This window comes from Balaenoptera acutorostrata, chromosome 11, assembly GCF_949987535.1.
Source record: "Balaenoptera acutorostrata chromosome 11, mBalAcu1.1, whole genome shotgun sequence".
Lineage (NCBI taxonomy): Eukaryota > Metazoa > Chordata > Mammalia > Artiodactyla > Balaenopteridae > Balaenoptera > Balaenoptera acutorostrata.
Genome location: NC_080074.1, coordinates 89,089,843 through 89,104,866, shown reverse-complemented (window position 1 = coordinate 89,104,866; position 15,024 = coordinate 89,089,843). Strand labels below are relative to the sequence as shown.

General features: G+C 35.7%; 1 protein-coding gene across 10 annotated transcripts in view; it reads right to left on the bottom strand.

The window, feature by feature from the left end:
- Nucleotides 1–15,024, bottom strand: part of ABCC9 (ATP binding cassette subfamily C member 9) — a 142,435-nt gene that overhangs the window by 109,059 nt on the left and 18,352 nt on the right. For 9 of the 10 annotated variants that reach the window (XR_009009709.1, XM_057556561.1, XM_057556565.1 and 6 more), the window contains exons 7-13: nucleotides 12,874–13,040; nucleotides 11,283–11,525; nucleotides 9,211–9,405; nucleotides 7,047–7,199; nucleotides 6,376–6,531; nucleotides 5,069–5,203; nucleotides 2,411–2,573 (exon numbers count right to left, since the gene is read on the bottom strand). Coding sequence is in view for 9 of the 10 variants with exons in the window: in XM_057556561.1 (XP_057412544.1) it covers nucleotides 2,411–2,573; nucleotides 5,069–5,203; nucleotides 6,376–6,531; nucleotides 7,047–7,199; nucleotides 9,211–9,405; nucleotides 11,283–11,525; nucleotides 12,874–13,040 (1,212 nt within the window). In the remaining variant the exon portion in view is untranslated. The remainder of the gene's footprint in view (nucleotides 1–2,410; nucleotides 2,574–5,068; nucleotides 5,204–6,375; nucleotides 6,532–7,046; nucleotides 7,200–9,210; nucleotides 9,406–11,282; nucleotides 11,526–12,873; nucleotides 13,041–15,024) is intronic. The other variant, XM_057556562.1, reaches the window with a different exon arrangement.

Sequence of the window (15,024 nt, the reverse complement as noted above, 5' to 3'; positions counted from 1 at the left end):
GGAAGCTCTTCACCACCACCAACACCATACGTAACCAAATCGGAAAACTTGGAAGTGGTATAAGTGGAACTTTGCACCACTGATATAAGAATTCCTGCTGCCTATAATCATAAAAACAAATATTCATTGCAGCTCTGTTTACAATAGCCAGGACATGGAAGCAACCTAGGTGTCCATCATCGGATGAATGGATAAAGAAGATGTGGCCCATATATACAATGGAATATTACTCAGCCATAAAAAGAAATGAAATGGAGGTATTTGTAATGAGGTGGATGGAGTTAGAGTCTGTCATACAGAGTGAAGTAAGTCAGAAAGAGAAAAACAAATACAGTATGCTAACACATATATATGGAATCTAAGGGAAAAAAAAAAAAAAAGGTCATGAAGAACCTAGTGGCAAGACGGGAATAAAGACACAGACCTACTAGAGAATGGACTTGAGGATATGGGGAGGGGGAGGGGTGAGATGTGACAGGGTGAGAGAGTGTCATGGACATATATACACTACCAAATGTAAAATAGATAGCTAGTGGGAAGCAGCCGCATAGCACAGGGAGATCAGCTCCGTGCTTTGTGACCACCTAGAGGGGTGGGATAGGGAGGGTGGGAGGGAGGGAGATGCAAGAGGGTAGAGATGTGGGAACATATGTATATGTATAACTGATTCACTTGGTTATAAAGCAGAAACTAACACACCATTGTAAAGCAATTATACTTCAATAAAGATGTTTTAAAAAAAAACATGATTATGCATTTTGCCATCATGATTTCTTGTTTTTCTCTTCAGTATGGCCTCCTCTGTGCTCTTCTCTTTTGTCTCTGACTTTCAAAAACCAACCCAAATCTTACATAACTGGGTTAAGGTGAGTTAACAACCCACCTCTGCCATTTAGTAGCTGGATGATTTGGGGGAAATTCAAGTTACTTAAGCTCTCTCCACCTTAATCTTTTAATTTGCAAAACGAAGGTAATAACAGAATCAAAATCTTTGGGGAATTCCCTGATGGTCCAGTGGTTAGGACTCTGCACTTTCAATGCTGGGGCCTGAGTTCGATCCTGGTCCTGGTCAGGGAACTAAGATCCTGCAAGCCATGTGGCATGGCCAAAAAAAAAAAAGAAAAAAAAAAAGAATCAAAATCATTGGGCTGTCGTGAGGATTAAATAGGATGACATATGTAAAGCTACTTATGGCAATAATTGGCTGAGTATCTCAATATATGTTTGTTATTATTATTATTATCATCATTATTTCTGGCTGTATCCATCCTCGCCATGAGAACTTCAGTCCACTGCAGAGAGAAATATATTGTAGGAGCCAGCAGCTTAGAGTACTATCATATAAGCAAGTGGATATCGATCATTCCATCTTCTAGCATTTTGACACCATATTAGCAGTGGTGCAGAGCTGGAAGATAAATCTCCTTCCCATTTCATTTCTAATGTATCCAGCATTAGGGCTAGAATAAATGAGCTATATAAACCAAATATTTTCCTTAAATCCATTTCACAAAAGTAGTGTTTATAATCTCTAAGGACTCAAGTAGTTTAGAATTCAAAGGAAACAATCTATAAACCTCCAAAACTTTAAGTTGTTGAAGGTCTGGGGAACAATAGAAATGAGCAAAACTGACACACAAACTAAATCAAATATTAGTGAGAGTAGTTTGGCTAAGTTCAGAAGAATTGTACTAACACAAACTCATTCTTGAGAGTACTCAGTGTCACTCTTTGAGAAAAAAAACAATAATATTTTTGTAGCAATTGCTTTTTAAAAATTAGAGTTGTGGAGAAAATGCTTTGTATTTAAAAAGTCTTGAAAGTGTATTGGAAAAGAGGGTTTTATGTGAATGCAGTTTGGCTTCTTTCATCTGGAAATGCTGACACTGTTTTCTCCTCAATTTTCAAAACTGGCATTTCACATGCAATCTTCGAGGAAATATAATAACATAAGCTCCCAAAGAGACAGGGAAGACAACCTCACATAATTTTTAAGGATGTCTGGGGACAAGAAGATCAATAGTATTACAGTCAAATCAATTTAAATAAACAAATTTTTACTGAAAACCCATGATGCATCCCAACTGTAACTGATAAGAGGGTTTCAATTATCAGTACTACTAATCATCACCGTCCCCATTTTACAGATGAAGAAACCAAGGATTTCGGATGTCAAGTAACATGGCAAAGACACACATTTGTAAAGAACTGAATTCAGGTCTACTTGACTCTAAGCTTGTCTAACTCTGCTCTTTAAATTTAAATAACCTCGCGTGGCTAGCGGTTATTGGACCACACAAATGGAGAAAATAAATGGGCTTCCTCTGATGCCTGGAATGTCTCAATGATCACAGGTTAAAGTGAACAGACCACATGTTTTTTGGTGGTCCTCAGAGCAACAGCAACTTACTGGAGAGTGATGTATAAAGAGCAAAGGTTTTGAGACTGGATAGTTCTTTCATTCTTGTTTCTTCCACACTCTTGCAAAAGATGTGCTCCCAGGCGTACAACTTTAGAAGTTTGATGCCTTTCAGTATCTCATTTGTTTTCTTCAGTCTCTCAGTGGAATAATCCTATAAAAGAAAGGAATAAAAAAACAATGCAAGCTGCATCCAAGTGAAATCAGAGAGGCAAGACCACGTACTAGATAGGGATTGAGGAGAGCATGATTTCTGCCCGGCTCTGAGTCTAATGATGGCTGTGAGATTCCCGGGAGAAGCAGTGAAACTCTCTGTACTGCTGCCTCCAGTGTGAAAATGAAGAGTTGAATGAGACGGCCTCAAATTTCTTTCCACCTAGAAAACTGTTTATGCCTCTGTTGCTTTGGTTTAAACAAAAGCAGTTTCTTAAGTTTCACATGATTTCCTTGAATAATGTCTGCAGACAACACACACAGACATGTAGGGAAATGATAAAGAGGTTTCCAATGGCTCCTTCTAATATCTAAATCATTTCTTTCTCCCCTCAGAACTATCACTCATACTTAGGAAAAGAGAAACAATGAATATAAGAAAAGTCAGTTTGCTTCTGATTTGGGAATGTGAGGGTACAGTATTGTGTGTGTTCACATTGAGTCTTCATAAGACACTTACTGAAACCAAGCCTATTATTTTTAACTTCAAGAAATCTCCACCTCCTTCTTCATAAGCTCTTGTGTAAGGCCTAAATTAGATGTACTGATTGCCAACCACTTGGATTAACTGCAAAGAGATGTGTAGCAGATCCAAAAGCCTCTCTTTAGTCAACTGTTTCAGTTTCCTCCAAATATTACATTAGAATTACTAGGAAAGTACAATATCACCTGTGAATTCTCAAAAGGATCTGCAGAGTGGCAAAAGGCAGATAGGAGGAAGCAAAAGCAGCAAATGATCTGATTTTTTTTGAAGTATAGTTGATTTACAATGTTGTGTTAATTACTGCTGTACAGAAAAGTGATTCAGTTATACATATATTATACACATTCTTTTTTATATTCTTTTCCATTATGGATTCTCATAGGATATTGAATATAGCTCCCTGCGCTATACAGTAGGACCTTGTTGTTTATCCATTCTATGTATAAATGCTACATCTGCTAACCCCAAACTCCCACTCCATCCCTCCCCCAACCCCTCCCCCTTGGCAACCATCAGTCTGTTCTCTATGTCCCTGATTCTGTTTCATAGATAGGTTCATTTGTGTCATCTTTTAGATTCCACATATAAGTGATATCATATGGTATCTGTCTTTCTCTTTCTGACTTACTTCACTTAGTATGATAATCTCTAGTTGCATCCATGTTGCTGCAAATGGCATTAGCAAATGATCTGATTTTATTCACCTTTTTGTCTCTTGAGGGTCTTAAGTGCCTATCAGTGACTGCTTTGGTGAGTGAACAAATCAGTATGAATGGCTAAATGAAAGTCAGATGTTGGTTTGTCATGTCCCCTCTTTGTGTCCCTCTTCCACACCTTTCTGTATTCGTGTCCTGGAGTAAAGAGGGTAGATGGCTCAGACAGAAATAATGAGTAACCTCGTCAGGAGCGGCAGAAAAACAAGTGATAAAAACCACTTGTGTAGGACTCAGAGGCAAAGAATATACAAATCAATTTTCACTGCAAAGTAAAGGAGCTGTTACAGTGGAGGATTACTGGACTGAATGTCAATATTATGACATAGTATGAGTGTGTTTCGTGTTTGGTAATTGCAATCATTGTTGCTTTTGTTGTGGTCATCCATGTACAATGCTTGGTGTCAGTCTATTTATCTCTTGTAAAAATAAAATACAGTGTGTGTGTGTGAAAAAAAAAAAACCACTTGTGTGACATGGGACTTGCTTGTCACGGTGGAAACACCAACTTGGGAAACAGTCCACCAGTGGCAGCATCCCTACATTTCACGCCTGATTTACAGACAGCCTTGCTCGTATTTAATCAAACTTTATTTCTAAACATGCTGTCAACAATTTTATTATTTGCAAATATTTCTTTAAAAGAAGCCAATTCTTGCTCAAATAAAATGATTTCATGGCAAATTGAAGCCAGAAAGGGTCAATAATCAAGCTTTTTCTTGCTTGCCAAGTTGACCACGAACATACTCAGGCAGAGCAGCTGCCACTGAAACATTTCAGTGTAACTCCATAGCTCATCACATGGTCTGATTCAACCCTAGGGGCATTTAATTTCAGAAGCACCAAATCTGACCCTTTATTTGTTCCTCGATCCATTTCTCCCACGTCAGTAATTGACATCCAATGTATGTGTAATCAAAAGTACCCATAAGTGGGTTCCCGTAAATATAGGTAAGTGATCTACAAGAAGATCCAAAGCCTCAGCACATCATGACTCGTGAAAACATCAGGTATTGGGATTCTTGTGTTTAGAGTCTAAGATCATTCCATCTTAGATGTCAAATCCACTTTTAAAAATTGTTGAGCAACCCAGAAATTTCCCATTTGCTGCCTAAGAACTGAAATGGAATATAATGATTTCCAAATAATCCTGAGTGGTATGTATTAATTTCCTATATTTTAAAAATAAAACCGCACGACTAGATTTTCCTAATAAAGTTTCCAAAAGATGTTACTTACAAGAGTGCTCTTCTGAGCCTCCGCCAACTTTGTAGCAATGAAGTACTGAATTGGCGCAAGGAGCACAATGACAGCAGCACCAACCAACGCACTGGACCCAAGCAAATTGTAGAGCAGAATCACGCCCATTATGATCTAGCAAGGAAAACACAAGGCAAGGGGAAAAAGAATAGGGGTGTGGGGACCACTGCATGAAAGGAAGGATTTTTCAGTGAAATGACAGTGTTTCTTAATTATTATATTAAGTGTATTTGGAAGTCAACTCAACTGTGACAGTTGAGTTTTACTATGATTTATTTGGCGAAGGCTAAATAGCTGGAGTTTATTTTTAGTGTCATGATGTGTACAACTGGTGCCGAACCAATTTACTGCATGAAGTTGCAGAGTGGTCCCAAGGATGCTTTCAACCTGAAACAGGCTTCAAATTTTTAAAAGAACACAAAATTTTTCTTGAAAATGTTGTCACCGGCCATAAATTTAACATCCCATATTCTCTTGGAATTGTATTAGCTTATCAAGGCAAGGGGGATAGAAAGTAAGAACCAGCATCATCATGTAAGAGAACAAGAGAGTTGTCTGTGGACTAAATGATCTGAGCTCGTCAGCTCCTCAATGACCCCAGAAGTCACTTAATGACAAAAAGGGTAGGTCTAACTAAAACCGTGGAGAAGCTAATGTTGGTGCCCCATCTTACCTTACTTCCCTTTTTAAATTTATTTCCCAAACCGAAGACTGAACCACTTAGGCCTAGCCTCTCTGGTTTGTCACTTTCTTCTTTTTTTAAAACTCAGGTTTTAACCCTGTTATCTTCTCTTGCTGGTTTTTTTTTTCAATTTCCCAATAGCTCAGTTTATCATAGCTCAAGATGTCAACTAATGAATTGTATCCATACAGTTAAAGCCTTTAACCCATGCCTATGTGCCAATGATAACAGCTTATTAGTGACCTTCTGGAGGCAATGGCACATGTTTAGTGACAAATCAATTAGGCTCTTTGGGAATTCCAATCAAAATGAAAATTTCCTTCAGGTCACCTCTGATGCAGTCATTTAGAGGCAGCCTGGAATTTTTGATGCACTTTAAATTACACCATGTAGGCAGCTACCTAGTTGATCTGTGTATAAACACATTTTGATAAAATAAAACAAAGCATATTCTAAATCTTTACTTTGTGCCAAGCACTGTGAATGACATACACACGCATTTGGATTTCCATTACAAATGAAAAAACAAACAATAAATTTTAAAACTGATATCTTCTTGTTCTTATTTCCTCTGCAAATAAGAATCTTACTTATATTGATCTACCTGAACAGGCATAGCCCATAGATTGGGACACAGGAACAAAAACCACATGAGTTGATTGGTTTCAATGGCAACCAAGTTATTGATCTGACCCAGGGTCATCTCACCCATGGATAAATTAGATGTAGAAAGCCGCAGGATTTTATTGTATATCATGGCCTGAAAAAAAAAAAAAAAAAAGAAATGTACTTGAAGCTCTAAACTTCATAATCAACATTATGCTTATTTATTTTCATTGAAAAAAGTAACTTTTTAAAAATTTTTGAAAAAAAGGAGAAAAACCCTATAATGCCATCTTCTTAAGTCAACCATTATTTTCATTTCAGTATTGTTACTTTCAGTCCTCAACTAAATAGAAACTTATTTTTTCTGGTGATATAATCTAAACATATATTCAAATTGAAACATAATCTCTGGAAAAAATAGTAACAGAAATAAATAAATGCAAGATTTCAAAATATTTTAATATATTATTATAAGTATTATTTTTAATTCAGTGGGTTTATTAATTAGCTCTGTGGTTCTTTTTTATTAAGTAGATCCTAGAAGTGTTGATGTCATAATATCACAGTGAAAATGGAAGGAAAAAACTAAACTGAAGCCTCTACCATTCCTATCACTGGATGGTATGTGGCATTTGCAAGAGGCCAAGATCATTCAAAGCTTGTACGTACCAGCAGGGCTCCACGGAGATTAATGCCAGTCTCTATGGTTACATAGTAGGAAGCCTGCAAAAATGTCCTTTGCAGAATAAGAGCCAAGAACAGAAGAACTGCTAGAACATAGGCATTTTCAAGAAATTCCTTTGATGAGAGGGTTTCTGAAGTCTTATCCCAAAAGAAAAAAAGATATAAATTAAAACTGTTCATATACTGGTATACAGTTTGCATGTATTAAACAATACATGGTTGTTAAATATAAAAACTCAATGTCTTTATAGTACAGCAATGGAATGAGCCACAGCAAGGCAATTTTGGTTTTTCCTCATAATATCCACAGATACAAATACAAACCAGTTCAATGTAAAAAATCCCAAATTGATCATTAAGATGGCTGGAAATGCCTGAAGGCATTTGTAGGAAAAAAGGTACATTTAAAATTTTTAAGTTGAATACATTTTCTACAAAGATATAGTCTACCTTAGTTAATTGGAAAATAGTAAACCAAGATAGAAGTTAGTTTAGACTGTAATTTAGAAGTAGAAGCTACAAAGCTGATAGTCGGTCAGCAAGACCAATGGGACAAAAATAAAATTTCCAAGACCAATGAAACAAAAATACAATTTCCATAGCCTTATTAATTTAAAATAATTCTACAGAGTTGACTTTTTCTGATCTTCATCTATCTGAATTCATATAATGAAATAAATTATAAATTATAAAATACATAATTTGGCTATTTATTTCACCCACATGACACTTTCAGTGACAAAACACAACTTATGAAAAACTGTTTTAGTCAGATTATGACTGAAGTCATCATAAGAATATACAAATTGATTGCTTTTTGTTTGTAACTAGCATATGGTAACTTGTTTGTTAGAAGTAAGGGAAAAGCAACACTCAAATCAACACATCATGTCAATTTGGGCACTCTTCAGTTTTTATGGTTTAGATCCGTTCAATTCTACTTCTGGTCCCTTCCTCTCCTTTCCTGGGGATACATACAAATGTGTAAGTGTCTTCCTTCTCAGAAAAATACGTGGTTAATACGTGAAAGGGAGAGGGATGATGGAATTCTATGTGGAATTCCGACATCTGTATGTAAATCAGGCTACTAGGGACAAAACATCACAAACGTGTATTCAATGGTAAAATATCTGGTTCACCTCTATTACAATTGAGCACTAATATATGCAAGGAACTGGGCTAAGCATTGTGGGCACAAATGGGAACTGTTCCTAGTTGCTCTGTTTAAAAGAGCTCACAACCTAGAAAGGTAAGTATATCCATAAATAACCTGCTTCATTATAAATAGCATTTATGGTAAGTGCCAACGCAAAGTGAACAACGTGTTAGAAGGGTACCAAGGAGAGTCAAATTCCAACGAGGACAAGCAGAAAAAGTTTCACCGAAGACGCAGCATTTACTGCAGGCTTTGAAAATGTGTACAATTTTAAAAGGCAAAGAAAAGAGGACAGGAAATTAGATTGAGAGAATAGAAAAGGAAAACTGATTCATCTGGACTAGAGTTTCTATATGTGAAACTAGGGAAATCAACTCTTATTTTAGAAAGAAACTAGGTAGGAAGTTCATGATGCAGACTTTCTTAAGAACAGGAAATATAAGATATAAATTTATAACAGCAAATAATTTATACTATAGAGTCCCCAAGAGTAACATAATATCTAATAAAAGTATAATGTGACTTGCCCTGATCATTGTGAAACAGGGTGATGGCTTTTACTATATAGGAAAAGATAAAAGTACATACTAAAAATCACATTGCCAATATCATTGGTCATAGGCCTCTAAAAAAGTGATTCAGCCACCCTCATGTACTCATGCATGAAAATTCTTTACAGAATTGCTATAAAGATCTAATAAAATAATCAATATGAAATTTCTGAGCATCGTTTCCAGCACACAGTAAACGCTTATTAAATGTTTATAGCCTCTGAATCTGAGAAATAATTTTGTTGGCCACATCCATTCATTGAATGCATACACTCGTGTTTTTCTCTACAAGGAAAACTATTGTTTTCTTTCTTTTAAAAAGCATTCAGTTCTCTGTAAATAAGCCTGTTTGAACTGCTCATAAAACTGCATTTTAAAAAAGTAGCAATTATAAAGAAATTTGCCAATAATATGTTTCCTTTCAAAAGCACCACAAACTTACTCCTGTTGTGTTATTTGTCCCATTCTGGGTTTCATTCACACGTTGAACTATTCCAGAAATACAGAGAGGTCCAGCAAAACCCAGTAAGTCAGCAAGATAACGAAATGTGCTACTAAGTAGAATTGGTCTCCCAAAAGCTGTGTACATCGCTAGCCATATAGATGGAGTCCGATTTGGATGATCGGCCACTTTTTTCTGAAAGAAAAAAAGAAAACTTGATGAACCATAATAAAACAATAGAGCGGCAATTAATCTTAGGAACTATGGAAATCTCTTCCAATATTTCTGATATTTTAAAAGATTAAAAATAAATGTTACTGAATCCCTTTCAATACAGTACATATAGTCTGGTATCCTTGCATCCTTTGTAAACAATAACTGCTGAATGTGTTTTAATGAAATAGAGAGAATGAAGAGTAACCAGACCAGTTTTTCAAACATTTTGTATCATTTTTAGTTGTCAAAAGATGACCCCAAATTCTTAAGACCAAACTAATTTTAATTCCCTTTGATTTAGAAAATGAATAAATCTGTCATGAATATTACCAAATAACACTGTATGGAAAAGAAAATAGTAAAATACAAAGGTCCAGGTTATTGACAGTCTAGTTAAGATTTCTGAAGTCACCAGATTACAAGAGATTCACCTATCAAGTTACAAGCTAAACAAAAGAGATCATCCAACTTCAAATTATTTCTTCTCCAGGTATTTCCCATCTCCATAAACGGGGGTCAATAATTTTTTAAAAGTTACGTTAGACTTGTGTTTCCTAGTTATTCCTTAAAGAAATGCAGAATGAAGAATGGCATATTTGCTTAAGCCAACTCATGGCTTCACACTTCTACAATCATGTGTTGAAAAGATTTTAAGACCTGAACAATCATAATTACATCTTGGAGAGGAAGTAGATAGAGTTTCTTCATCGTGGCAAAGAAGCTAACTCAATGCATTACAGTTCAATCATGTTTCATATTCAACTCCCTGTGAGATGAATAATTCAGTTAGTTTTTAAAGTTTATTGATAAAAGACATTAACACACCGAGTTCAAGTGACTCTGTATTATACAGAGCACTCAGAAAATTTAAGCTATGCTTAGGCTATAGCGTTCATCTTTACTTTAGAAAAGAAGTTTTTAAAATATTATGCAATACTTTTCCCAGAGGTGAAACCAGAGAGATGACTCAGGTTCGTTTGTAGTAACCATTTCCTGCAATATTAATTTCATAACACACATTTTTGACACAAAACAGAGGTCATTTTCATCATTTACCATAAATGCTTTGTTGATCTTGATTTAGAACAGCCAAAAACACTTTAATTGATCCATCATACCCAATTCCCTTCCAATGTTGGTGTAAATACTCCTATTTTTAATTACAATAATATCTGTAGGTGATAGCAATATAAAATACACCTACCACGGTGGCTATCGCACAGAACTACTCAGAATGATAACAAGACAAATTGAAACTATCCAAAGATTCTGATGTTTAAATTTTTAAAAGTAATTATAAATACCCAAAGAAAGTACAAGAAGAAACCAATTTTGCCAGACACATAGGATGATACATGGAGTAGGTAGATGATGCCCCTTTATTTAATTTAGTTCCCCAATTTTGAAATACAGAATCCAAATTTTAATTAATAATTAATTTAAGGGTTTTAGTTTCTCAAAAGTTATTCATGGATGTTTTCCCTTTAAATAACAAAATTATTGACAAGCTACTTGAAAAAAGACAATAAAAATTCCATGAATTATTAATATAGGGTGACAAGGATTAGACATACACAATTACTGAACTTAATTCTTACTTTCCATTTGGTCCTAGAGAAAAGACAGTCTTCTCTCTGTCCCTCCTCATGTAGTGACTGGGCAACTAACACACCATATTTCATAGCCTCTTCTGGTATATTCTCAGCAGTCCAGTTAACATGACTCAAAACTACTGGGAAAGACAGATCGAGAAAATCTGCTCTTCCTTAACTGTAGGTATTACTTAAGTTTAGCGCCTTTATATTAATAGGCCCATTCTCTACAATCACGGACATGAAAAACAGATACTCACTTACCTTTTGTTCTTCATACGCATCTTTCAAACAAACATAATTTGTTACCGCCCTCATTGCTATTGGTAATTTTCCAATCGCCTTCAGATCAATAGGCTTTTTATGAGCGGATATGATGAGCGTGTTCATCCACCAGTAGGTCGCTTTTGACAGTAAATTCACGAACGGCTGAAGAAATCTCACACCCAGATCCTGGAGGTCTTCAGGAGGCTTCACTTTCTGAGGATTCATGAAGAACACATATCTCTGTGGCAAGAAAAATTCCACAGGATAACGACCTAATTCTTTTTCCACATATTACAAATAAAATGTTGGGCTTCCCTGGTGGCGCAGTGGTTGAGAATCTGCCTGCCAATGCAGGGGACACGGGTTTGAGCCCCGGTCTGGGAAGATCCCACATGCCGTGGAGCAGCTGGGCCCGTGAGCCACAGTTACTGAGCCTGCGCGTCTGGAGCCTGTGCTCCGCAACAAGAGAGGCCGCGACAGTGAGAGGCCCGCGCACCGTGATGAAGAGTGGCCCCCGCTCGCCGCAACTAGAGAAAGCCCTCGCACAGAAACGAAGACCCAACACAGCCATAAATAAATAAATAAATAAATAATAAAATTTTAACCTTTTCTACATTTTCATTTCATGAGGCCAAAATTTATATTTTCATACTTCTTTCCATCCCTTTCTGAAATATTCTTTTGAGGAAAAAAAAATTCCCTTTCGTTGTGACTAGATTCTAATTAAATTCCAGAATTTCACACTTAATACACTGGGGCCAATGCTAAAAATCAATTACCCCTTTAAAAGAGAGTTATCGCTAAAAATCAATCTTTCGTGATATCCTTTCACGATATTTCACGATACTTAGTGGTAGATTCAACTAAATGAATATTTTTACATCATGCCGATTGCTTAAATGTGTTATCAACACCACTGTTGAGTCACTCTCTGTTAATTTGTGGTCTGGCTGATGTTCGCTGTTTCCACCATCCATTGCAACATGTATCATATCCTTCACAGCAAACTCAGAGTGCTGTGATGGAAAAGGAACATTGAAAAATCAGTCACTAGTATGTCACACTATATAACGGGCAGCGTTATGTGGCGGGAAGTACAATAGGTTTGTAATCACAGACCAGGTATGAGACTTGACCATGTTACTTTGGCTATAAAGCTAGAGTTATGTCTACAGAAGTTTCTTCATCAATGAAATGAGCAAACTGGATTAGGTTATCTTCTTTTCCATTCAAAATTTCTGCGAATACACTAGTTTGATTAAGCCAGGTTTGCTTTGGACCAATCATGGATGATGGAACTACCTGATGAAAACAGTTTCATTGATAATATAGACTAAGCATGATGTCTGGCACATCATAGGCACTCGATCAACATTTATGAATGAATACAGTAAATAGATTCCGGGGTCATATTGAGATTTCGGGAACATCAATGGTCTGAAACTTAGTAATTAGTTCAATTTTATATTTATACACGTAGATGATATTCCACTGTTTATCCTCTTAAATACTGATTCTTAACTGACAATGATCTTTAATATTCGGGTCTTGAACTCCAGTAACTATACAAAAATCACTAGATACCTACTCTGACGCGAATGACATTGATCTCCACGGCCATCAGGAGTCCATTCAAAATGACCATTATGCCTGTGATGCAGAAACGCAGGTCTGATACTCCCCAACCAGACTGCCAGTATTTGACCAACTTTATGGTTTTCGTGATAAAGGCCATTACCCAATACAGGAATAAGGCTGGAAAAATAAAAAGTAAAAAGAAAAGATATAATCTTTCACTGCTATTTTTTAAAGCTTCACTGAAATTTCAATATAAATACAATGTTGACAAAGACAATTTAAGATATTCTATTTCCAGATAATTTTATTTGTTAAGAAAACAACAGATATGCTTTAGTGCACTTTTGGAGTTTTGAATTGCAAGTATGATAATGACTTTAAAATATTAGTGCTTCCACTCTGATTATGTGGGATAGATGTGCAGATATAAGGAGACATGTAAATAAGGACAGACTATACTCTACAGAACTTAACGTGTAATTAATTCTATAGACTTTAAAGTTGATTTTATCTTTTGGTCTTGTTTTTTAAGAAGCCCTGATTATATGAAGAGTTAACAAACTGTTATCTGTGTAACCTATCCATTAGTAAGTATGTTGCAATTTCCAGGGGTGTTATCCTGGAATTATTATGAAATCTATGTAGCAATGTAATAGGGTTTCTGTTTTACTGATCAGAATTCAGGTAGTAAGTGACTCTTCTCACTCAAATGGTTTAAAACACCACAGGCATCTACAGTACACAGAGAAGAACACTGATCCTACAGAGCAAATGAGACCACAAGTAGGTCAGAAAAGTAGGGATCTATATCATCTCATAACCACAGCCAGCATTTTGCAGAAATATGAGATGAAAGCACAAACTTTCCTAGAAATCTGTTGTCAAGGATCCAGTATACTTTGAACTTTGAATAAAGCTCAGTACAAATGAATATGAGATGAGGAAGAAGAAATCTAAAATACACATAAGACAATCCCGCTTGGACAACACTTATCAAAACCAGAAAGTTTAAGGGTGATCACAACTTCCTTAGAGAAAAATAACTGAACATTGGCATAGAAACTTATATCTTTTTTTTTAGCTTAAAATACAGGGATTGTCAGAATGGATTTAGAACAAATAAGCGGACCAAATTATGTGCTATCTAAAGAGATTCACCTTTAATATAAAGAAAGAGTGGATTGAAAATAAGTGGGTGGAAAAAGCTATACAATGAAAACAAGAAGCATTAGAAACTCGGAGTGGTTATATTAGTATCAGATAAAATAGACCTCAAGACAGAGTATTATCAGAAAATTTGTAAACTTTTGATAATGATAAATGTGCCATTTTTCATAAAGACAATAAAAAGTACACATATGCCTAATGAAGATTTACAAAGTCTGAACATTATCAACCACCTTGAACTACTTTAGATGTATAAGATTGATATTTAATATTATAAAAATACACCACCTCTTCAAAATCTATATTATTGTTAAATTCACATGGTACTAGTACACACTATATACTCAGAAAACAAGAAGCAATAAATTGAAAATAATGGAAATCATATAAAGAATGTTCTCTGATCACAATGAAGTTAAATTAAAAATCAAGAACAATAAGCATATTGACTTTTCTATTGCTGTTTAGCAAATTATGATAGGTTCAGAAATTTAAAACAACACACATTTATTATCTCACAGTTTCTGTGAATCAAAGGTCCTGGTGTGGGTCAACTGGGTTCTCTGCTTCAGGTTCTCATGAGGCTGCAATCCAGGTGTGGACTAGGGCTACAGTCTCAACAGATTTGGTATCTTCATCTTTGCCAAACCTTATTGGCTGGAAGCAAGTCACAGGTCCACTCATACTCAAGTCACTCAAGGTCCACTCACACTCAAGTCACAGGTCCACTCACACTCAAAGTATACAGAGTGTGAACACTAGGCAGAGATAATGGAGGTAACCTTTGGGTTTTTGGGAGATCTAGACATCTCCAAATATTTGGAAATTAAACAATATGCAAGAGGGAGGAGATATGGGGATATATGTATATGTATAGCCGATTCACTTTGTTATAAAGCAGAAACTAACACACCATTGTAAAGCAATTATACCCCAATAAAGGTGTTAAAAAAATACATTTCTAATTAACCACGTTAAAAAAGAAATCACTAGG